General features: G+C 41.8%; 1 protein-coding gene across 1 annotated transcript in view; it reads left to right on the forward strand.

The window, feature by feature from the left end:
• The window catches only part of magi2b (membrane associated guanylate kinase, WW and PDZ domain containing 2b), an 81,006-nt gene extending 56,535 nt beyond the window's left edge, over nt 1-24,471 (forward strand). The window contains exons 8-22 of the mRNA XM_078256754.1: nt 275-396; nt 1,058-1,240; nt 4,992-5,521; nt 6,418-6,586; nt 12,482-12,513; nt 14,091-14,283; nt 14,401-14,516; nt 14,932-15,124; nt 16,282-16,521; nt 17,423-17,608; nt 18,127-18,421; nt 19,043-19,262; nt 19,448-19,591; nt 20,191-20,329; nt 21,351-24,471. Of these exons, the coding sequence (XP_078112880.1) occupies nt 275-396; nt 1,058-1,240; nt 4,992-5,521; nt 6,418-6,586; nt 12,482-12,513; nt 14,091-14,283; nt 14,401-14,516; nt 14,932-15,124; nt 16,282-16,521; nt 17,423-17,608; nt 18,127-18,421; nt 19,043-19,262; nt 19,448-19,591; nt 20,191-20,329; nt 21,351-22,045 (3,457 nt within the window). The 3' untranslated portion in view covers nt 22,046-24,471. The remainder of the gene's footprint in view (nt 1-274; nt 397-1,057; nt 1,241-4,991; nt 5,522-6,417; nt 6,587-12,481; nt 12,514-14,090; nt 14,284-14,400; nt 14,517-14,931; nt 15,125-16,281; nt 16,522-17,422; nt 17,609-18,126; nt 18,422-19,042; nt 19,263-19,447; nt 19,592-20,190; nt 20,330-21,350) is intronic.
• Nucleotides 24,472-24,650: the final 179 nt, after the last annotated feature.

Raw genomic sequence — 24,650 nt, forward strand, 5'->3', positions numbered from 1 at the left:
TTTCAGTAGGATCTGCAGGACTAGCAACCCTTTCTCTCAACAGGGAGTCATTTGACTCAAGATGACACAACAATATTGCTCAACTTTTTAACACAGTGAAAGGCACGATTGTTCTGAATGAACACTTTTGGTTCTTAAGTACATTTTACTGTTAATAGCTTCTAACTTTGGTAACATTTTGAATGCAGAACTGCATTGTGGAATTGTTATTTCTAACTTAAAGCTTTGAATGATCCTTTTTCCAATTATTTCTAATGCTGCATTGTATTTTCAGTCATATCAATCGAAGGACTCAGTTTGAGAACCCAGTCCTGGAAGCCAAAAGACGCCTAGAGCAGCAGAGGCAGATGCAGAGCCAGGGACTCTCCGCTCTACCACTGCCCACTATATACAGAGGTACACATGGAATACTACTGTATGTGCAGTACTTAAATCAAAACATGCTGACACACTCACATACTTGCACAAATATGAAAATGCAAGGACTGCTGAAAAGACACACAGACACATGCCCTTGATCTTCTGGCCATCTAGGGCCCCCAAAACTAATGTGCTGATAGATTTTTTTAATTATTTGTAAATTCTCCCTGTTATACAGATGGTTGATATTTAACATTGTGCATTTTTTCATCGTTTTCCTAACCAATCTCTAATAGAGCGGGCAGTTTCATGACTATTTGACCAGGCAGATGCACAATGTCACAATGTACAGAGTCAAATGGAGATTGTTTGCGTGCTGGGGACAGAGAACATGCTCGCCCTGAGGCCCCTAGTGGGCTAATCTGAGTATGAGGACATACTAGACCAGTACATAATGTACAGCTTCAGCTGAGTGAAGACTTCATATCTCCTATGAGTCATCTTATCAGGAATCAAGGAAAATGTGTCTTTATTGCTGCTTTTGTATTAAGAAAAAAAATACAATAGGTTCATTCAGCACTGAAAAGATAATTTCAAACTTTAATTTCAATGTCACAAATCCAATGTACATGGTTTCAGAATATCAAGAATATATGAAATCATGAAAATCATACTTCAAAACCTTCTGTCCCTTCAGAGAAGCCATTGTTTACGAGGGACCCAACTCAGCTGAAGGGGAACTTCCTGTCGACAGCCCTGCAGAAGAGCAACATGGGGTTTGGCTTCACGATCATCGGAGGCGACGAGCCAGATGAGTTCCTGCAGGTGAAGAGTGTAATACCAGACGGACCTGCTGCTCAGGACGGAAAGATGGACACAGGTAATTATGTGTACCAACGCAACATTTTGACAACTGGCTGAGGAATAAAAACTACAAGTTGTCACCACTGTCACAACCGCTACCCTAATACTGTGTTTATAAAAATGCTGAAGCACAGCCTCATTATTTTGACACCTCAACATTATGGACCTTAATTTCCTGCCAAATCAGATCAAGTGCAAAGACCTTTTGCTGGCAGAGTTTCAATTTCATTCAAGCAGGTTTTTACCTACTTGTTGGGTCATTTCTATCAACATTTCTTATACCTAAAATGCCAGGGGAGTGCAGTAGCGTGTCAATATTCAGTAAATTTGGTACTGCAATGTATTTTTGCCTCTGCCAACTCAGAACATTTCTTAGCATAAGCACTAGTGCTTGGTTAGTTGTATGGCTTTAGCTGGCAAAGGTCACCAACATGGACCCAAAATCATATCCATACAGTCTCTGTTTGTATCTTATCTGAGATTTTAATTTCAGTGATGATAGTGATGAATTCAGTTTAAATGTAAACCAAATTCTCACAAAAGACAATATAGAGTCAGTATATTCCATAAGACGTGAGTGTCTCAATAGTGGTTCTCTAACCATTTGGTGATATTCTGTGGTCTTGATGTCCTACAGAGATTTTGCCAACCAAAAGAAATGGTTGTTTTCATCCAAATTAAGCACAGCACAGGCTACTCTTTTCTTAAACCTTCACCTACCAAGGGATGGACACATATTGATGGGCATATACAACATACAAAAGAAGACACAATACTCGCTCTGTAAAAAGAAAATAGCTCTCTGTATTCATTAAAACCTGAAGTTTGGGCCTTGACCCTGCTTCATGAAGGCCCACAACTTTTTTTCTTCCTCCTTATGGTCCATTTTTGTTGCCAGCATTTTGTATTAAGCTGTATGTGCTAATGTTCTTGAATATTTCACAAATACAACTCAAGCGCAGTTGATGAAATTCTTTGAAGTTGTTTATTGAATAATGGTTCCATAATGAAAAGAAATGCACTGATACTCCAAGAAATGTTAAAGCACATCTTAGAAATGAATAACTCAGATGTGATCTGTTAGAGGTTTCTGTATCCCCAGAAATATCAATTCATCTTAAATGGGGACATTGTTGGCCCTTGGTGGCATATTTGGGGTGCCCTATATTTGTGCCTGTAGCACTGTGTGTCCCAGACAAGGACTTCAGTTTCCTTTCAGCACACTCTCTGTCCTCTGTGAGTGCACTATAACGTTCCTCTTTTAATGGGAATGAGAGGAACGGATTTGATGGGCTATAACTGACACCGGCCCACACAACACCTACCTTATTAGGAGATTCATTTTGGCTTTTACAGCGGCATTGCAGGTGCAATACACAGGCACCAGTGGTCATGGTATTATCACCAGTGCCATAAAATTGTCCTATATTTTGTGTTTGTGCTTTGATTCATAAAAACAGGTATATCTGTAACATCCACTCAAGCAGTAATTCAGTCTCACATGGCTTACTTAGTGGTTAGAGAGGCCGTGCTATAGTATATGTGGAAGGTTAACCAGTGTGTTTTCATTTGCAATATTTTTGAGTAGACACCAAATCCCTACCTGCTTCTTTACTCTACTTGTATGTTGTTTTGAATGGAAGTATCAGTTAACATTCTTACATGGAGAGCAAAAGACATGAAGAGTATTCCATAGGTTCAATCTCAAAATCCTCAAGGTTACAAAGATTTATTTTTAAAGTGCTCATATTATGCCAGGCTTTTTCTCTTTCTTTATTGTGTTATATAACTTTTTGGTGCATGTTATAGGTTAACAAAGTGAAAAAGCCCAAAGTCCCCCCCAAAGGCACTTACCATCTCCAACAGAAAACACTGTTCACAAACTGCTCCAAACAGCTCTATTGTAGTCCAGCCTTTACTTCAGAGACAAACGTGCGTCACTTTGTAACACGTTATAATGCTCGCCTAGCTGCTAGCGTGGCACGCCCTCATACTCTGCTTCTGACTGGCTGGTAGTCCTTACCTAGCTAGCAACCAAAGATGGAACAGAAGTGAGATGCCTCACTCGGTAGCTAAAACAGAGAGCTCAACACACAGGGTGAAATGAGCTGCAGCAATGTGCAGTACCACAAAAATATGGTGTTTTTTGAAAATTAAACCATGTAAACCTATCCTGGTAAAACCTCTAAATACAATTATGAACCTGAAAATGAGCATAATATGAGCACTTTAAGCTTTGACAGAAACAAACCTCAATCATAGTGGCTATGCTCATGGGTTCAGAGAAGGAACGATTATATGAGGCTTAATGTGTGCTCTGCTCTGAACCTGTGAGCTGGCCCCATGCCTTGCACGGTTGGTGCCTAAACTGCTCATTCAGAGCTCATTTCAGAGCTGGGAATCCTCCTTCCTACTCTCAGCTCCTGCACTCTGCTTTTATGTCTCTCTCTCTGCCTATCAGTTTCTCTTTTATCTGGAATCCATCTCTTTCTATGTTATCTCCATCTCTCTTTTTGTCTCTCTAGCTTACCCTTTATTATGCTTCCTTATCTAACCATGTCATCTGACACTTCTCCTCTGCTTTCAGCCTCAGTGTATTTCATCCCCTTTCTCTTTCTACATCTCTAGTTTTTCTCTCTCTTCATCCCTCTATCCTGGTCTGTCAGCCCTTTCCTCTCTCTCTCTGTTCTGATTTCTCTCTCTCTCTATCCAACTTGCTCTTCTCCGCTCTGTGACATTGCCAGAGCTGCTCACACACATGCATGCACACACACATTCACACTCACGCATGCACACGGTCACAGAGTCACACACAGGCACTCCCTGGCTGAGATTAGCCAGCCTATTTGAGCTGTGTGGCATTGCTCTTAGGGATTGTGTGTGATTGTGCATGTGACATGTATGGTGTGTTTATGTGTGTGCACATGCTTACAGGAGTGTGTGTGTCTGCATGTGTGCATGTGTGACAGAGAGTGCTTCCAAAAGTGTGAAATAGAGGATTTGAGGCAGCTGCATTTGTCATGGGGCTGTGACTTTAAAGCTGAAATCCGTAACTTTCCGCAAGTTCAAACTACAGCAGAGATGACAGTGTATCTAGTGTTGCATTTGTGAAATTGTTATTGGTTCGAAGAAACAAATGTCACCAACCCACCTGGTGAGGTGAAAATTAATGTAAAATTTAGTGAAGTGAGGAAATATAGGAAAGATAGCATGGGCACTGGTAGACAGGCCGGGTGTGACCTGACGAAGACAACTTTTCTGGCACACAAGATCATAAACAATGATACACGATTTGCGTTTTGGTGACTAGCCTAACAGGGAGATGCAACATAATATTGCATCATACGTGAGCCAATACTCAAAACTGTTACTAGTGTGTGCATTCTATTAAATACTTGAGATTTTCATGATTCGAGTCTATGTAAATGCCAGTGTGCACCAGATGGTTGTCATATTCACTGAGGCACACCAAGCAACTGCCCCGTCTCTCGCTCACCTCGCTGTCTCACACATGCACAAGATTGCCTGTACTGGCAGTGAACTGATATTATATTCCTATGTGACACTTGAGAGGGGACTGAGTGGTTTTTCTGTATTGGTACAGTACAGCATGTCCTGATGTGGCTGTGATTTGATGGCTGGATTTATGGCAACAGACGGTGACAGGTTGTGTTCTTGCTGCACAGTATGTTTACACATGAACCACTGATACTGTAGTGTGACTGTGACTGAAGCTGTTGTTTCCTTCCTATCTCCTTTCTCTTTAGGTGATGTCATTGTCTACATTAATGACATCTGTGTGCTCGGCACCACACACGCCGATGTGGTCAAGCTTTTCCAGTCTGTACCGATCGGTCAGAGCGTGACCCTCGTGCTCTGTCGAGGCTATCCTCTGCCCTTTGACCCCGAGGACCCAGGTGGCGCAGCAAGCACCTCCCTGACACCCATCGGCATGGAACACCGCCCCCTGGTGGTGAACGGCCGTGGCAGTTACGACCCCTATCTAGAGTATCTGTCGTTGAGCTCCCAGCTGCCTCCTCAGGCTCTGGCCCATGCTGGAGCCCCTCATCCCGGGGACACACATCTGGATGGCTCATCCCTGCCGCCCACCACACCCGGTTCGGCATCGGCACTCACGCCTCACGACGACAACGTGTCCATGGCCTCCTCTGGGACTGCGGGGGTCGCTGGGGCAGCAGCACAGGGGGCAGAGCTTCTGACAGTTACTATGGTGAAAGGGGCGGAGGGTTTTGGGTTCACCATTGCCGACAGTCCCACTGGTCAGCGAGTAAAACAGGTAATGTGTCATGATCATCTGTACATCTCTTAATTTACTTTTTAGACCATGAATAGTCCGGAAATGAAAGGGTTCAGACCTGTTTGATGTGTATTTTACTGTCTCTGTTTCAAGAATTACATATGTTCTTTTAACAGTTAAATCTCAGTAGTCAGCTAAACTCAGTGATGGAGTTGAGTTACACAATAAACTTGAGGCAGAATCAAAACAGCAGGTCAAGGTAAATTGAATTCAGTAAACAGCTCTAAGTAGAAAGATTGAGATAATAAGAACAACGTGAGCTCAGCCTGTGAAGGATTTTCTATCTACTAATATAGTAATAAATGATTGAAAGACTAGACTGTCCTAAATCAGCTAGGGAAACCTGGCTGTAAGGAAAAGATAAATTAGAGATGATGAGTTGCAATGATGTGACAGATGCTGTTTCTCATCCCTGTTGTATTTGTACATTAAAAACAAATCTGCCTGTGGACTTGTTACTGGTGCATTTTTCATTGTTTCAAGAATTTTCGACAAACAATCTTCATGTCAATATCTTGTAATACCGGTAAGTCAAAATGGCTGGTTGTGTAAACCTTGGCTTTGAAAAAAATGGTTTTGGAAAAAACTGAAATAATCTCACCTAATTGGTAGATTGTTAAACACATATGATTTAACGGACCAACAATAGGTGACTCGACTGGTTTAAAGCTTTTCTTTTGCAGAATAAGGGGGAAAGCATGAACTAAGATCCCTTGATACAAAAATAACTCATATTCTGGTATTAGGTCTAATCCAATTTTATTAATTATGGTAGACAATAGAGGTTTTGTGTTTATGTGGTAATTTGAAGGTACCACAAAATCAATTCATAGCGAGTCAGATTGTGTGACGGTGGGTGTGTTTTTGCGGTGCAGGTGCTGGAGCCAGGCTCCCAGGGAGCGTCAGGGCTGATAGAGGGAGACCTGATCCTGGAGGTGAACCAGCAGCCAGTGGCTGCAGCTGGACATGGACGAGTGGTGGAGATGCTTAAAGAGTGTCCTGTGGGAGCTGAGGCTACTCTCCTCATACAGAGAGGAGCAACAGGTGAGACACAGACTTGTTTCTTTTCTGTTTGTCTGTTTTGTGCTTGGTTATTAGTTAGATATTCTAGTACAGTTTCACTCTTTCTATTGTCCATTCATAAGGATTACAAGGAAACTTGTAGATAACACAACTAGTGCCAGTTAAACCAGATATAGTACAGGTTCATAATAAATGAAATGACATATAATAAAGTTTATATTGTACTTTTTGATGGATAAAGCATATTTATTTTGTAATGACAACATTTGTTTGGGGGTTGTATACATTTAATGTAGTTTCTCAAGACAGTCAAAGTAAAATAATTTCCAATTCTTTAATACCTAGTGATTGTCCTTGATCTATTTATGTCAGCAGTGTTGGCAAAAATGATTACAGCACAATTAGTATCAAAGTGGCAATTTGGTACCATTCAAAGACCAAGATCATTTTTAGCAAAAATAAAGAAGGCTCCAGTGCAAGATCAACTGCCCAGCTAAATATAAGCTGTCTTCTGATGAGATGCACAAATATCATGTTACTGTGCATCTTCAACCCCAGCTGCAGCTTTGCAAGAGAGCAGTCAAGTAAAGTTGACAGTGAGAGCTGAGAGAGCAAAATAGATTTTGATTATGATAATATTGAGAGCCGTTCTATTTTAGAACACATTTAAATCACAGTGGCCCCTTACTTGGATTTTATTCAAATCTCTAGATGAGACTTTATTTTTGGAATATTAAATAGTTTCAAAGCTAGAAGAAGAATTTTGTCTGGGGCAAAACTGGGCAAATTGTATTCTTTTTTGAAATAACTCAGGATTACTTCAGAGACCAATAATTTCTGCATGTTGGTTAAGAAAAAACAAAACCTAAATGTTCCCCTTGGGGAAAGTAGATCATTGCAGGAGCAAACCGCCACAGGACATATTATGAGACACAAGAAAAAAAATAAAAATAAACAATATTTTGTTTAATGTATTTTATAGGTTATAGAATACACAGAAATATTAAAGATCAGAGATCAGTGTAAGCAGATGTCTTAGTAAGTGTTGTGGTGTCACTGTTTTTAGTGTTTTCTAAATGCGGCTTTATCACCAACATGTCATCAACGTTTTCCACTGGAACGGGAGCAACACAAGGGATTTAACAAAGGAAAGTTTTAAGATACAACAAATCAGAAGCTGGTCAAATTTGAAGTGCAGTGGAGAGTTGGGAACATTGCTGTGGGGAAGCGGTTTCATTTCCACTGGGGCCACTCATCTTCAAAATAAATGCAGTTATTTTAATGTAATTACTCTGGATAGAAATGACTGTAGAGAGTGGTTTCTAGCTGGAAAACAAGCTGAACTGATGTTGCTGTTTGGCTACCTGTACTGACTGTATTCTAAACCCTCTGAAATGATGATGCTTGGATTATACAAACATCTTTTTCACTGTGTTTAGGTTTAAAAATGGTCTTTTTTGATGTGATGCTGGTTTAATTGTAACAAAGAGAAAATATGAACCAAAAAGCTCTAAACAAGCAAACTATTTGTAATCTTCAATGTTGCGATCTTCAAATACTCCACTATATATTGATTCCCTGATCAAATATGATTTATCTCTGTGTGTGATTGAGTGTCCTTCTGAAAAACTATTTTCATCTGGATTTTATCACAATGGCACGTTTCCTTCTTCGCCCACTTGAATTTTAAGAAAATATTACATTTTGAATTGTATTGTTGTTGTTCCACAATGCCTGTCCCATGTTGAATCCCTGAAGCAAGCTCTGCTTGTAATGAGCTGATGTACACCAGCTCAGCGTTCAGCATTGTACCTTCCTCTTGTAGGGAAAGAAGGAGATGACCACATGCCCTCAATCTCAGAAAATATTTCGATGAGGGTTATAACATACAGAAAGGAGGAATGAGGGTGCCTGGGTGGCTCACCTGGTGGAGCGTGCACCCATGTACAGAGGCTCGGTCCTCGCTGCAGCGGCCGTGGGTTCGGTTCCGGCCTGCGGCTCTTTGCTGCATATCATTCCCCCTCTCTTTCTCCCCTTTCATGTCTAAGCTGTCCTGTCAAATAAAGGCCTAAAATGCCAAAAAAAAAAGAATCTTTAAAAAATCTTTCCGTCTTATGCTATTTTCTACAAGATTGGCCACCTGTGAGGAAATTAAATTGCACAGTGAAAGCTTTATTTGTTTGACATGTGCTCTTGCACTGATTCTCTAAAAAGTGTTCTGGTCACAGGGTCGAAATTGGACTTGATAATTACTCGTGGCTGCCTATACCACTGAGCCCTTGGCCATGTGACGAAAACACACACACACACACTCAACCCCACAATGATTACCGAACTGCACTGTTCAACAGCCTGGGTGAAAGCTAGGGGAGTTAACAACAAAAAAATAAAGATACAAAGATCATAAGTTCACCGTTTGCTTTTGATGTGCCACCCAGCAGCTTTGCCCTTCACATTGTAATGCTCATTTAGTCATTAACGTCTATAGTTTGTCTAGAGATAAATCACCAGGAGTGAAGAGTTAATTTGCATTGTTTCTGAGATGAGAACAGAACAATAAAGAGGAGTTATAAATGCACTCTCTTTTGCATTGATCCTTCTTCACGGATTGTATCTAATTAGGGATGAAAACAATCAGTCTCATATGCATCTCAGGTTTAATTGAAGTGTGACAGGAATTACTATTGTAGACCAGAAAAGCAATCAAAGACATTAGGACTTAGTGATCCTGATACATCAGATCTGATCTGATGTAAGCTGCTGCTGTGGGTTTGTTGATTTTCACCGGTCCTGTTGTAGCCAGTCTTAAAGTACATTAATGAAACTTATTGGAGATGTATTGATGAACTGTTGCCTCATCCTAGTGAATTGATTGTGTACTGTTTGTTGTTCAGTGAATTATACTCAGTCAGTTACGTGGAAGCTAATAAGTTCTACTAAGTCTGTGCTGTGCACAAATGACTCATGTGTCTCATGTCAGCATGCACAGATGTGTACATGAGCAGCTGAGATCAGATGTGGTGCTGAGCAGTCAAGCATCTTATGACCATGCAGAGCCACCATCTGCCACCTGGTGGTTAACCTTTGCAAAGACATAAACTCATGTTTCGCTGTCACATACGCCATCTAAAAAGGATACTGAAATTTCCCCACACAGATTAACGCATCATCACATGTACATACACATCTGTAATCAAATGTACACACATACACACAGCTTGCAATAGAAATCCTTCTAAATGCTATGCTGAATTTGCCAAAGTACATCCCTTCCCCCAAAGATGCCATATCTTCCAACCTCACCAGTTTCTATCAAACAACTCAACACAACAGCCCCACAGGGACTATCAGCCTGACACCTGAACCTCTCTGACTCTCTGTGTGTTGCTCTCCCCGATGCAGGGTGAAAGAAAGGACAAGGTCCTTTACAATGACTCCGATGTGCAAAGTGTCAGGAATGCTTAAGCATGTTTGTGTTCACAGACATAGGATTTCTGTGCAGAACATCAATGCAATTTAGCTTGCACAATTCAGATGTGAGATTGAGAGCATCAGTGCTTTGTGTGTAACAGACAGGGTGTTAGACTTCCACTGCATGTGTGAGTGTGTTTGTGTTTGTCTCTGTGTCTGACTCTGTGTCTGTGTCTGTAGCGTGGGCACTCTGCCAGAGTTCCACTGAGCTCTGGTCGTGTTCACAGCTCCGTCCCCTGACATCGCAGTTTGAAGCGGAGCCAACCACAGACTAGAGACATTTTGCAGCACCAATGAGGATGCAGATCATGGCTGTGGGGAAAAAAAGGTGTCAGGCTGCAAAAGCCAATCAGGCTGATCTGAATGCCATCCAGAACTCAGCAGGCTAGTCTGTGAGGCTGGCCTGCCAGACTGTCTGACCACTGACTCCAGAGAGAGGCCACATGAAGCCTTTCTACCTAATCATTCATTTGTAATTCATCAGCATTCATACGAGTCTGCCACACTTCTGGCATATATGCTGATGAATTGTATTAGCATTTAAATTAAGCTTAAATGCCTCTGCGAAGATGACGCTCCTCTTAAATATGAGTGGACAATTGCTTTGTAGCTCATACTCATTTCCCTCAGTGGGTCATAAAGGAAGGTTTCCTGAAAATGAGTTATTAGAATTCCTGAAGGGCTTCACTTAAGGCCCATATTCCCTGCAGAACGTGATTATTAGCCCCAACCTCCCACAGTGCCGTCCCTCTGTTGCTACTACTGTACTGAATCATTTCAGCACCACGAACAGTTCTTCTCAAAGCTGCATTCATGTTCATGCGTGCATGTACGGGGAGGATGTTTTTTCTCTTCTAATCATATTCTTGTGTCTTCCTACATGCTCAAAGACTCAACAGGGACATTTATTTTCAAAATGGGAAAGATGTCCATGTAGAAAAGATGCTTTACTTGGGACGAATGGAGGAGGGCCGGGGTTGGAAAATGTGGGAAAATAAAAGATAAAAGTGTAAGGAATGACAGAAATGAATTAATTTTCATTTTCTTTTGTCTTCACATGGACTGGCAGTGATCTATTGTATTTAATTTCCGTCAAATCTCCCCTCGTTTGCTGATGTTGATGGAAAGTCCTGCCATTCTGCTCCGCTGCCGAGTGCTCTGGCCATCATCTGAGGAATCTAAAAAGCAGGCAGATGTAGTTGCAGAGTAATTCCGTAAATATATTTTATCTGGTGCTCTCTGACATTTCTCAGGAAATTTCATTAACGGAATAAATATTAAATATACCAGGGTTCTCTTAAGTTTTACAGTTGCCCAGGTCTGTTAAAGGATACATCAGGGATGCAGGAGTCTAGCATGCTTTATGAGTGTGTCTATGTGCTTCTATCCACATGTTAAGATTCAAACTGCATGTTTATACAAAGCAGCCATTGCATGTAATCCCCCCCATGTGTAAATGTATGTATTTGGGTCTCGGCAGCATAAATGTGTTGTATTTCTTAGATTCAGTGGAGTCACAGAGGAGTGGTGTTGATGAAGTAGTTTTTGTGATGTAGAGTGCTCACTGCTTCCTACATGCAGATAAAATATGACTTGCAGAGAAGTTTGTGTGTGTGTGTGTGTTGGGGGAAGGGGGTCTGTGCTTTTGCCTGCAGCCAATGATGTAATTATGTTGAAAACAAATGCAACAACCAAACCTGTTTAGGAAGAGTTACACAAACAAAGTCAAAACAGAGGAATATGACAATAGCAAACTGAGATGTTTCTTTGCGTTAAAGTGCTTATATTATGCTTTTTGGCTTTTTCCCTTTCTTTTATTGTGTTATTTATCTTTGTTGTGCATGTAATAGGTTTACACAGTGAAAAAGCCCAAAGTCCACCCCAAAGGGACTAACACTGTTCACAAACTGCTCCAAACAGCTGTATTGTAGTCCAGCCTTTACTTCCGTGACAAGTTTGTAACACGTTATAGTGCTCGCCTAGCTGCTAGTGTGGCACACCCTCATTGCTTCTGGCTAGCTTGTAGTGCTGACCTAGGCACTGCTCATGTGCGACTCCCAACAAAGATGGAACAGAAGTGTGATGCCTCACTCTGTAGCTAAAATGGAGAGCTCAACACACAGGGTGAGAAGAGGAACTGCAGCAATGTGCAGTACAACAAAAATGTGGTGTTCTTTGAAAATTCAACCATGTAAACCTATTCTGATATAACCTCTAAATACAATTATGAAGCTGAAAATGAGCATAATATGAGCACTTTAAGGGAAGATGTTTTAACATTTGTATCAAATACCTCATGTATAAAAAACCGTTGCACATAGGTTCCATTATAGTTTGTTTTTTGTCTATATAGTTGTAATTGTATTTTATCAGCATTTTTGTTTTGTAAGAATCCGATAATCCGAGTCTGCTCCCTGTAAACTGCGTTTTCTCTTTCTTCCTCAGGCCACATCTCTCCGTGGAAGGGCTCCAAACAGGTACAATGATTGAAACAAATATGTTTCTGCTTTTGTGTGTGTGGCTTCGACTGAAAGGAAAAAAAGAGACGGGGCGAAAATGTGCGTCTCTGAATTTGTTTGTTGAAGCAGAGAGGTAAAATTGTAACATGTAGGATTTGTCATTGGACTGTGTTGCCTCAGAGGTGTTTGGCTTTTTGCTTTTTTGTGAAATGAGCCAGACTGTCGTGACCTGCTTATTGGTTTGATCACATCAGATCTCACACCTCACCAGCTAGGAAAAAGCTCTTCAGATTTGTACATAAACTGCAGCTGCATATACAATCAACACTCATTCATGGTATTAGAAAGAATATTCGGACACAATAAATCTCATTTCATTTAGGTTCACACACTTTCATGATAATACGTTCTCTATCATTGTTTAAATCTGATGATCATCTTCCATCATTAAGGTTACCTGACCTTCATTTCTGCACATAGTAGGCCTTGAATTTGTTGGTTTAACTTCACTGTCATTCATTTTTGGATTTGAAAACAATGTTCATAGAGATAATTCATCACCATAAACACAAAGCTTTTTAGTTTTTTTCTACACATATGCTAATATTAGTTCTTATATCTTGTGTTTACATACATACTGCAGGTCAGTGCTGTTTGGTATTTGTTATATAGTTTGTTGCTTTGTTGTTTTCTCCTGCCCGCATGGTGCAGTAACACGTGGGCTGTTGCCAGCATTGTCTGCCATGAGTTAGTCTCGCTTTGCCAGATCTCCAGCCTGCAGCCATACAGTCTTGGATCTCCACAGCGCTGTGGAGTAAGGTCTGGCTACACCACAGATATATTCTGGGATCACAGTCATCTTGGGCGGCGTTAATTTTCAGACGCAGTGACGGTGGCTCTGCAAAATATTCTCGGAAATTAAATAAAAATATTGAATGAAGTTAAATCTTCACATAATAAAGTAACGTAAGCTTTTTAAATTAGCTAGATTGTGTACACTCTCAGATAGCCACATCATTGGCCTTAGCTCTGAAACAGCTGAGCAAATCCCTGATGCATGACAACAACAAATGAAGAGATTCTTTTTTTAGAAAATCATGTTGTTGTCGATGTGAACACACTGATACAGATACAGAATTACTTAGAATTAATTTATAGAAATATGGATGCTGCTTTACTGCTAACTACAATAAACTTTTTTTTAATGCGGATTTTAAGCACATTTACTGGTTGGAGAGTGTTTAATAAATCATCTTGTTTACATTTTGAGCATTATTCTGTTCGGGTTAGGCTTGAAGTACTTTGTTTCCTCTTTGACAAAATCATCAGATTGGCAGTCAATTGACGTGCCAGAAACACACGTAGTTCTCAGACTTCTATTCTTTGCACTAAAATACCAAAAACTTGCTTTACACTGCCTCATTTAAAGGGACCTCCCATCGGTTTGCGCGTCTCCTTCCACCTATGCATTGTGTACTTCGCTCTGGGCACCAAAATACAGGCAATAGGTGGTAGGTGCTGCCTGCGCTGGTCGTTAACAAAAATAGGGCCCCATATCGTACATTTAAAATCAGTTGTTGGTGTTTTCCTTGTAGTTGCCTGACCAATGGGACCCACATGGCAGCCCCCAAGCAAACCTGTCCGGCCCAGTTTTGCCACCTGGCATGCCCTTCCCAAACCAGCCACAGCACCGCACATCTGTGCCGGACTCCACCGAGGGCTTCGATCTTAACAAACCTGACCCCTATGACCTTTACGAGAAGTCGAGGGCTATCTATGAGAGCCGACGTGAGTACTGAAACTTAGTTAATGGGAGATAGCAATATGTTGCTATAAATTGCACATAATATGGTGATTTGAAATGAATTAAAGAGTCAACCTTTAATGTCTTTATTTGTGTCTCAGGTCCAGAGTATGAAGAGGTGGAGGTGCACCTGCTGAGGGAGAAGACCGGGTTTGGCTTCCGCATCCTGGGGGGAGACGAGGCCGTGCAGGCTGTGAGTCCGGACGCCCGTGACAAGGCTCGTATGGGACGGGCTGGACCACACATATTTGTTAACTTCATACACACCAACCTCGTCTGACCTGCACATAATCTCATCTCACACAGTTACACACATTTGACCAACATCTGCTCCACACACACACACACACACATTCACTTACACACAAGCGCTCCTTGGGTTTCTCACACTGCCCTAACTGCTCAGTACCTCCCATACTGAAGAAACGCCTTGCTAACTTGTCCACATGTAAAACAGCATGCAAACTATGAAACAGAAGAATGTGGCAGGAAAATATTTAAGGTGGAAAAATGTTACCATGACCCAAAACTAATTTCCAACCTGGATAAAGCAATTACTGAGTGATTCCACAGTCTCTGTTTCATTGTCTTCACCTTCATCTATGCTGCTAATATTGATTGTCTTTGAACAGATTGTTATTGGTGCTATAATAGAGAACACTCCCGCTGAGCGAGATGGGCGGCTTCAACCTGGGGATGAGCTCATTTCTGTGGATAAAAATGTGGTGGCTGGGAAACCGCACAAATACGTAATAGACTTGATGCACGCAGCCGCTCGCAATGGTCAAGTCAGCTTGACTGTGAGAAGGAGAGTGCAAATGCCTGGTGAGGAGCTTTTTTCGTTCTTTTTTATTTTTTTATTTTTTTCACACATAACCAAGACTGGAGACGGTGCTTCACATTTCACTGGCATCAGATAAAGAAAAAGAGACAACATGGACAGGACACACATGCTGACAATTTGTGTGCAGGATCAATGTGTACTTCTCAGCCACGCATCTTTTCTGTGGTAGCAGATCATACATACATCTATCCAAGGGCACACAATGTAAATCTTATTTAAATATATGAGGATCTTTTGTAAAAACAACGAAACACCAAGCTTTTTTCTGAACTTTCAGTATTAACTCTGTGTGCCACAGACAATGTGCACAGAATTTTGCACCAGCGAGCGTGTGTGCGTTTTGACCAACAACACAATGATAACCTGGTCGGTTCACAGCGACACAGTGAAGGCAACTAAGAGTGAATCCTTTAGCCATCCTTTGGCCTGTTACTGTACAAACACAGAAAAACTGTTCAAGAAGAGCAGTAATACACTGGCTTATATTTAATGTGTATCACTGATGCTGCAATTTAAACAGACTGTGTTTTACCTGTGTAGTAGACTTGTGAGGGATCTACTGTGTATGGTGCGTGGTGGATACAGAATTGCTGAAAACGTTTGTACACACTCTCGAGCACAGCTGTTGCTGGTTGACATGTAAAACAACTTGAGCAGGAGGTGTTCAGTGACCATCCAGTGTGTTCAATACTGAATATTGAGAAATTTACTTTTAGCTTTTGGAGGCATTTAATGACATGTCACTACACATATAGTTCAATTTTTCATATATATATATATATATATATATGGCATGGGGCGATTTCACACTCCTATCCTTGTTCATTTTAGGCACTGCAGCAGGCTCTGTGGTTTGTGTCTTTCTAAATGCAGTGCCGTTGCAAGGTCATACATACACAAGAGTCAGACCTGTCAAATGACAAACGGACAAGCTAAATTTGACTTTGACACAATGTCCCTGTGAGAGGTAGAGAAGTGCACTCTTGCATGCAGTACATTCTGCAGAACTGGAATTTCTCCAATGGCTACAACAGAAATTCAAAATGAATAGCCACTGAGAGTAAATTGGTCATGTTTTACAGTAACATAGCTGCTGCTTTGACTCATCCTATCTCCTCTCTTGCTTCCTTTCCTCCAGGTGAACTGTGTCCTGTGAATGGCCGCAGCCCCGGCTCTGTTTCGACACAACACAGCTCCCCACGTAGCGATGCAGCCTCAGCTTCGGGCCCTGCAGCGGTCGCCGTCCCAGCTGCCACCTCTCCTCCAGAGGGTTCTGCTCTGCAAACTAGTGATGTGGTTATTCACCGCAAGGAGAATGAGGGCTTCGGCTTCGTCATCATTAGCTCCCTGAACAGACCGGAGAATGCCACCATCATCAGTAAGTTGTTTCTGTCTGGAGCCCTAAAGGTTGTTACTGAACACAAATAGTGATTTGCAAATACTCATCACTAAGGATCCTAAGGGTGGTGACTGTCCTAGAGTGATTGTTTGCAGGGTTTCAATTTAAGTATTATATATATTTTTTATAATGATTTTAAATATATTTAAAATATGTTAAAGAATTTATAAGACGCAGTGGTGGGATGTAACTATATACATTTACTCAAGTACTGTATGAAATTTGAGGTACTTTTTTTTCTTCTTTTCATGCCACTTTACTATAAATACTAGAAACATTACTAGAAATATTGTACTTTTTACTCCACTACATTACTCTGAAAGATTTAGATACTAGTTACTTTACAAATGAAGATGTTTGCACACAAAACACATGTAGTTAATAAAATACAATGTTTTGTTATAAATTAAACTACCCAACAATATATAGGCCTACAAGGACAGCTGAAATAATTAGCCCAAGTTGATTGAAAGAACTGTTTTGATCGTTTCCAGTTTCTAAAATGTGAGGATTTTTCTGCAAGTACATTTTCCTGATGATACTTACATACTTTTACTTAAGTAAGATTTTCAATGCAGGACTTTTACTTATAATGTAAATGATCTTAATACTTCTTCCACCACCACTGTCTTGTTAAGACATTATTGTCATTTCTGTTTGGTGACATTGCTTCATAAGGAATAGCAATATTTGGAAGTGTGATTTTTTTTTTTAAAAGTGGCTGTAATATTCAAAACAATTTCATAACAGGTAATGCTCAGGTTGCAATAAGATTCTAAATGTTATTCTCTCCGCTTCAAAATTGAGTTCTTTCAGTGCTGTTTTGACATCTTTTTTCAAAATTGCCATTGACAACCACCTTGTTATTGCCTGTTTCCAGCTGTGCCCCATAAAATAGGACGCATCATTGAGGGCAGCCCTGCGGACCGATGTGGGAAGCTGAAGGTGGGCGACCGGATCCTGGCTGTGAATGGACAGTCCATCATCAGCATGCCGCACGCAGACATTGTCAAGCTCATTAAAGATGCTGGGCTAACAGTCACACTGCACATCATACCAGAGGAGGGTGAGTGTTTGTTTGTGACATGAAACCACATTTTGTTACTGTTTTCCCCTTATAGAAGAAAACTCTTTGAAGTCAGTCTGCTTCGTCTTATATGAATATATTTTATCTTACTTGGCCAGGGAAATCCTTACACACAAAATGCATCAGTCTTCTGAAGTAAAAAGATAGTTTCACATATAGTAAGCCAGAAAGGAGCACAAGATTAGGAGGAGTTGTGTTCCCCAATTATTTGGTTATGGTGACGACTGAACATAATCTTGGCATTTCAGCCTGAACTACATTTTAGAGTCTTCTAATTCTGAGCATTAGAACAAGTCTAAAGGCCACAAGGCTCATATAGCTTATACAGCAGATAATTAGTTATGATAAATAGTTTTCTCAAAGATAAAAAAAAAGAAAACTCGCCAACATTACAGCAGGCTTGTGCATCCTGAGCATGTTTCCTTTGTCAATTTGTTCTTAATCCCTCTCATCTGAGTTTGATATTTTCCAAACAGGTGAAATCTTGTCCTTCACAGGTTCCCATTCTGGCCCCGGCTCAGAGAAGCAGAGCCCCATGACCCAGAAACACAGCCCCCAGACCCAGCCCAGCCCTGTAGCCCAGCCAGGCCAAGGAGGTACCCAGCCTGGCCAAACAGCCACTCAGACAGGTCAAATACCTGCCCAGCCTGGCCCCACACCAGCTCAGACGAGCCAAACAGTGACTGGCCCTCTTGCACCAGCAGCCTCCCAGCCTGCACCAGCTGGAACCCAGCAGAGCCCGGTCACCCAGCCCTCTGGCCCCCCTCCACAGATCTACCTCCATGACGGCAGGTAAGACAGCGCTAAGAGGGATGTTCTTGTTTGTACGTTTTGTGAGATTCCTTAAGCGCAGTGTGTCTTGGTTACAGAACAAAGTTTTTTTAAAGGCGACAGATATAAAATGTGTGTCTATAGATGAGTGTGCCATCCTGTCCTTGCATGCCAGTACTGTTAGTTCAGTAGAAAACCTGTGACTGCAGGCAACTTTTGTCCCAGTCAGTCTCTCAGGCTCAGGCTGGTTTCTGCTTTGTTGCATAACACCACTTAGCTTGTACAGTGTCAGTGAATAATTTACTTTAAGGTATCTCTTCTATAATTCAGGAGCCCAGCGATCGGGCCCTCTTCCATATCAAAACTATGAAAGCGTGAGTGTGTGCATGGATGGCTGTGTGTGCATGTGAGTCTCAGATCAAGAGCAGCGCTCCCGGAGCTGTGGATGAATGCCCATTTTACAAGTGGGAGCTTGATAAAAGTTTCAAAACAGAGAGTGATATTTACATCCCTTTTAGCCTCCTTAGCTGCACACACTCAGTAATCCTTTCAGTAGGACATCTCCTTATTTGCTATGCTTCTTCAAATCAATGCTCTCTCCATTGTGGCACAAACTTCTCTTTTGATTTTGTCTCCTCACAGGTCAGAGGTAAAAGCCAGACAGGACGTTAAACCTGACTTCCGCCATCCTCCATTCACTGATTACAGGCAACCTCCAGTAGACTATCGTCACCCACCGGTTACTGATTATCGACAGCCGCCGACGCTGGACTACAGACACCCGCCTGGTCTGCTGGATTTCAGACAGCACCCTGCAGCTGCACAGTTCCCTCTGGGGTTGCCTCCTGACTTCAGACCACAGGTACAGCTAGACCAAGAACCACCTGCTCAAGTTAACAGTGTTGAGCATTAAGTATACATATTCATTTGTATGCAGTTATGCCGCCACACTGTGGAGCGAGTGTTGGTAGTCTTTGTTTTCGGCATAATGGTCATAAACTGTTATTTGCGGTGTTTTTTTTGCAAGTTGTTACATTTTTTCTGCAGGACTATGATTACTTCACGGTGGAGCTGGAGAAAAGCGCAAAGGGTTTTGGCTTCAGTATCCGCGGGGGCAGAGAGTACAAGATGGACCTGTTTGTGTTGCGCCTTGCTGAAGATGGTCCTGCTATACGAAATGGAAGGATGAGGGTGAGATGACAAAGTTGAAAACCGCATGGTATATGATTGGAATTGCTGTCAGTGAAAACAGTTGTTGTTTTGTTGAAGAAATGTAGAACACAGACATGTACTGAGAAGCAGCAAAATGCCAGTTTGTCTATCTTGACATCCATCTAAAATCATATTACACAACATGCTTGTGTAATGTGGGATATATTTATTTCACAGACTTTAAAGATGGTGTAAAATGGAATACAGCACAGATTTGTTTGCCTTTCAAAAAAAGACAACATTGCTGTTGTTCTTCTGCAACATGTTTATTATCTTTCACTCCTGTTGATTGAAATATTTATTTTACTGTCTGCCCCATCTTCTTCATGGGACAGGAATGGCTTTTAGGTTAGGAAAGGGGTAAAGCAAGTGAGTTTAAGTCAACTCACTGACCCTCTGCTCACCCTCAACAACTCCTGTTGAGATGTACTTGAAGAACACACTTAATGGCACTTAATCGCCAGTTGCTCCAGTGGAGCTACCCACCAGCAGGAACAGTGGTTGTGTAAAAAAGTCCACTTTCCATGGATAACCAGAGGCTGACAGAAATCGACTCATCCTCTGTGTGTCTCCTCCAGGTAGGGGATCAAATCATAGAGATTAACGGAGACAGCACTCGGGACATGACTCACGCCCGCGCCATTGAACTCATCAAGGCGGGAGGCAGGCGAGTCAGGCTGCTGCTAAAGCGAGGCACAGGACAGGTGCCAGAATATGGTGGGTTTTCCTGGCACAAAGTAAAGTCTCTAAATGTCTAACTCTTTCCACTCGCTCTCCTTAGTCTCTGACCTGATCTCGTTCTCACTTTCATATAAGAGATTCATTGTTTGACGTCCAACATTACTGTTTTTTAACCAGAATGACTTTTTCCTGCAAATGCTGTGTGTTTTACTCAAGAACATATTAACATGCATTAATATCTTTCTGCATTTTACTCCTTGCTCTGCAGTCTTCCATACTGTCGTCTAAAAAAAAAACTTGTCCTGATATAAAAAACTATTCTAATCAAACAGTAGAATAACAACTTACTCTTTAGCCTCCGTGTGTTGTAACCCCTCTGCTTTAAGTCTAATGATTGGTATAGGCTTTTACTTGCCTTCCCTCAGGAATGGTACCTTCCAACCTCTCCATGTGCATGAAAGGTGACACACTAAGCTCCCCCTATTTCTTCCTAATGGGCCACTCTAAAGACACGGTTTGTGAAAAACTGCATGTCTCTCTCTCCATACTGAATAATCTGTGTGCAGCGTAGCTCTGGGCATGCATTCGTGTATGCATGATAATGAGTTTATGCATGGGAAAATAGAAGCTGTGTGTGTATCTATGTGTGCATGTGTGCGGGTGCTTCTGCGTGCTGCGAGCAATATGGTTTGAAGTGACCCTCCAGATTAAATTGTATCATCCTGAAGAGGGTTGTGAAGTAGACTGTGTGAAATCAATCTGCTCAGGATCAGTCTGTCACACAACTATAAAGATGGTAATTGTTTTCAAGCACTGAATGAATCCTGTCCCACATCAGCCTTTAGGTGTAGAGGCTTATATGGCAAGGTGTGTGCTGCTCACACACATTTGCATGCAACATATATATATATTATGATGTGGTTGTGTTATTATATACATCTTTTTTTCTCTCAGTTTTTTTCCTCTCCTCATTCTCTCTGTTTGCATGTGCATGCTGCTTTGTGCCTCTCTGCTTTTACCTTGGTCCACCTGAGCATATTTTCTTCTTCCCTTACAGACTGTGCCGGCACCTGGGATTCCTTTTCTACAGCCAACTCTGCCCTGCAGGAAGTGACCCTCAAACACTACCCAAATCCATTGCTCTCATCCCATCCAGCCTCAGCCCCAGACTCCCCTCATCAGCTCCCTCTAGAGGCCACAGTGTGCATGACAGACAAAGCTCCACAGCTGACAGACCACAGCTCCATTAGAGGGGCTACAGGTGGCAGGTCCACCCAGAAGAAGTGCATCATCAGGGGGCAGGGAACCCCTCAGGGGTGCGGAGAGGTGGACTGTGGACCAGGCGACAGACAGCCTCGGGCTTTGCCTCCCAAAGCTGTCCTGGGGAGGTCCGTTGAAAGAAGAGAGAGGCAGAGGGAGACTTGCTCCCCCTGCTGTGATAGAAAGGGCCTGCACACACAGGCGATGAGCACTGTCTGGCCTTGGGACCCATATGTGAGTGTGAATTTGAATGGAGCCTCTCTCGGCAGTGGAGATGGACATGTCAGCCTCCAGGAGAGGCTGGTGTCCAGAGGTTTGTTCCCCAGAGAAGATGAGAGGGCCAGTGGCCACAGTGGGTTCTGCTGCCCCTCTAAAACCATGGAAGATCCTTCTGCGAGGAGTGCAGCAGCCTCCCCTGGGCCCTGGAACGTCCCTGGGTCTGACAAACTGCCTGGCACCCTGAGGTCCTGGACCTCCACAGTAAGCAGGTAGAATGGATCTCGCTGGTTTGGACCGGATCACACTGTCTGGCTCCTCATTCAGTTCACCATCCAAGTCTGAGAAAAGCTCTCACTCACCCTCTCTCTTTCTGTCCTGTTTTCTTCTCCATCTACTTCTAAGATCATATTTTATGTTTCATTTGTTCTTACAAGATAATTATTACACCCACCACCTTAAAAAAGAGAGGAACTTTCACAGCTATTGTAACATACAGTATAAAACTGATGGAGACTACTCAATATGTAGGCATTTTAGCCCCTCAGATGCGACAGTAAATGTTCTGATCACAGATGGAGCAACAACGTCTGATTCTGAGTGGAGCTGTTCTTTCGACATGTACCTTTAACTGCTCGACCGTATCTGGCTCAGATTGGTTAGTGCAACCTCAGATGGAACAAGATTCCTCGCAGGACAGAGACATATGTACATCCAAAAGATTTAATTTTGCTCCATTTTCTCTGTGCAGTGGGAAGATCTGTCAGAGGGAGGCAGTGACACTGACACTCCTGGAGGACATGGCACTGGCCCAAGTGACAGCCTGGTTAACCCGACATATGTTAGATCTCACATGCCTACCAATATATCATATACTGTAAATGTAAAGATGTGAAAAATATGTACATTTGGTAACCTCAAAAACATACCTGTGTTTTTGAGGCAGTGTTGTAGTTAGATTTTAGGCTCACTATTTCCATGGCCTCGTCTATTACTACATATCAAAGACTGTGCAAGTCACCAAACCCAGACTGCTGAGGGAGGCAGCAGTCAGGTGCGTGGATATAAACCACCATGTCTTTATACAGGGACTCACATGTCTTTTAGAGTTAGAATATAGAGAGGATATCCTCTGTGGAGCTGACCAATTGGTACTCATGTGAGACAAAAAGAAAATCATTTTTTTCCTCAAATTGAACTTTTAAGTGACTAAAAAGCAGTTGGCTTAGTAAGAACTCATAATCCTGTTCTGTACACAACTTGATCACAAGTCAACCATGCAGTCATTGTGCAGAAATATAAGGCGTGTTGTATTCATTCAATGCTCAACAGAAGAATTTTGTCCAGTCTATATTTCCCATTTCTATGCCTTTTACTGTGCTAAGTGTACCACATCACTGTGGGAGAGGGGCATCGGTGTGGGGAAGAGGAGGCCGATGGTTATGAGGTGGGGCGGAGTGCCTTACTCAAACTAATGCAGTGCTGTTGTGATTTGTTTTGGGAACTGAATGCAAAACAGATGTTAATGACCATGCACACAAATCAGACTGGAGCCTGTTTTCTTCTGACTTAACACCAAGCAGTATATATACAGTTATCTTGATGCACTCTTATCAATGTCAATGATTGCCCTTGTCCCCTAGCGCTTAAATGGGGATACAATGTAGCCTGTAGCATTACATCCTCTTCTTAGAGTCATCTGGGAAAGTGGAGCTGTGAGCGTTTATCCAGACAGGGTCGTTGTCACAGTGGACCGTGGTTTCTGTTGTTTAGGAAGTGTCATTTCAGCTTTATTTGTCTATTCTGTAAAGAAAACAAGTTAAGTTTGCATTGTTGCAAGCAGAACCAATGCTCGCGGAATCCAAACCCAAGACTTCAGATGATGTGTAAACACAAATGCATTGAAACGTGTTCGATCACAAAGTTTTGATACTGGCAGAGTGGAGGCATGCTGCTATTAAACTGATGGAGATGAAGTCACTATCCTCCTGCATTTCTCCATTTTGATATCATCTATTTCTCTCAACAAGATGTTTGCTCTCATTAGAAATTAAATAACCAGAGCTTTTTGAGGACTGGAGGACCAGATGAGTAAAATCACAATGCATTGTGACAACTTGACTGAATGCAGCATGATGACACATCCAAGCTGTACTTATAAACTGGTATAGGTTTACTGGTTAACTGCTTTTTGCAAGACAATGCACCTGCAGACTGGGGTACTAGTATGACCTGAAAAGTTGAATCCAGCTGTGTTCATGTGATAAACTGGTTAGCGAGGCGCATGAGAACATGCCATTAGGCTGTAGAAATGTGTTTACTGTATGTACAAATGTCAAAGTTTAGAAAAAGGTGGAAGAATATGCTATCCAGCCCTCTGTCTCCGTCCAGGCCATACCCCTGCCTGCTGTGAGTGATTTTGTATACAAAAACAAAAAAACTGCTTTATTGGAACTTGTGAAGGATGGCACGTTCATAAATCCCCATTGAGATCAAGTATAACTGTGTAGTGTTAATTGTGTATTATTCACCTTGTACAGCTGTATTCCTACAAATATGGTTTACTGTATCATTGATACTGTAGTTTCAAAGACGTGAACAACTATTTTTATGAAATGCGACAGTACTGATATATTACATTTTGCTAAAAAACAAAAAAACTTGTTTACTGAAAGATATTCTGAAATACTGTCAAATAAACTCTTGACATGGTGTAAAATATTCATTTGTAGAGATTGTGTTACTAGTAATTACAATGGTGAGGCTTTCACAGGTTCTAGCTTCTCAAACGTTTTGCTGCCTTTCTGTTCTATATCATTCTAAATTGATTCTTTTTGGTGTTTGGTTAAGTGTAAACACATAACCCTGGACGCATTTTTTT

The sequence above is a fragment of the Sander vitreus genome, chromosome 8, assembly GCF_031162955.1.
Source record: "Sander vitreus isolate 19-12246 chromosome 8, sanVit1, whole genome shotgun sequence".
In the NCBI taxonomy this organism is placed as follows: Eukaryota; Metazoa; Chordata; class Actinopteri; order Perciformes; family Percidae; genus Sander; species Sander vitreus.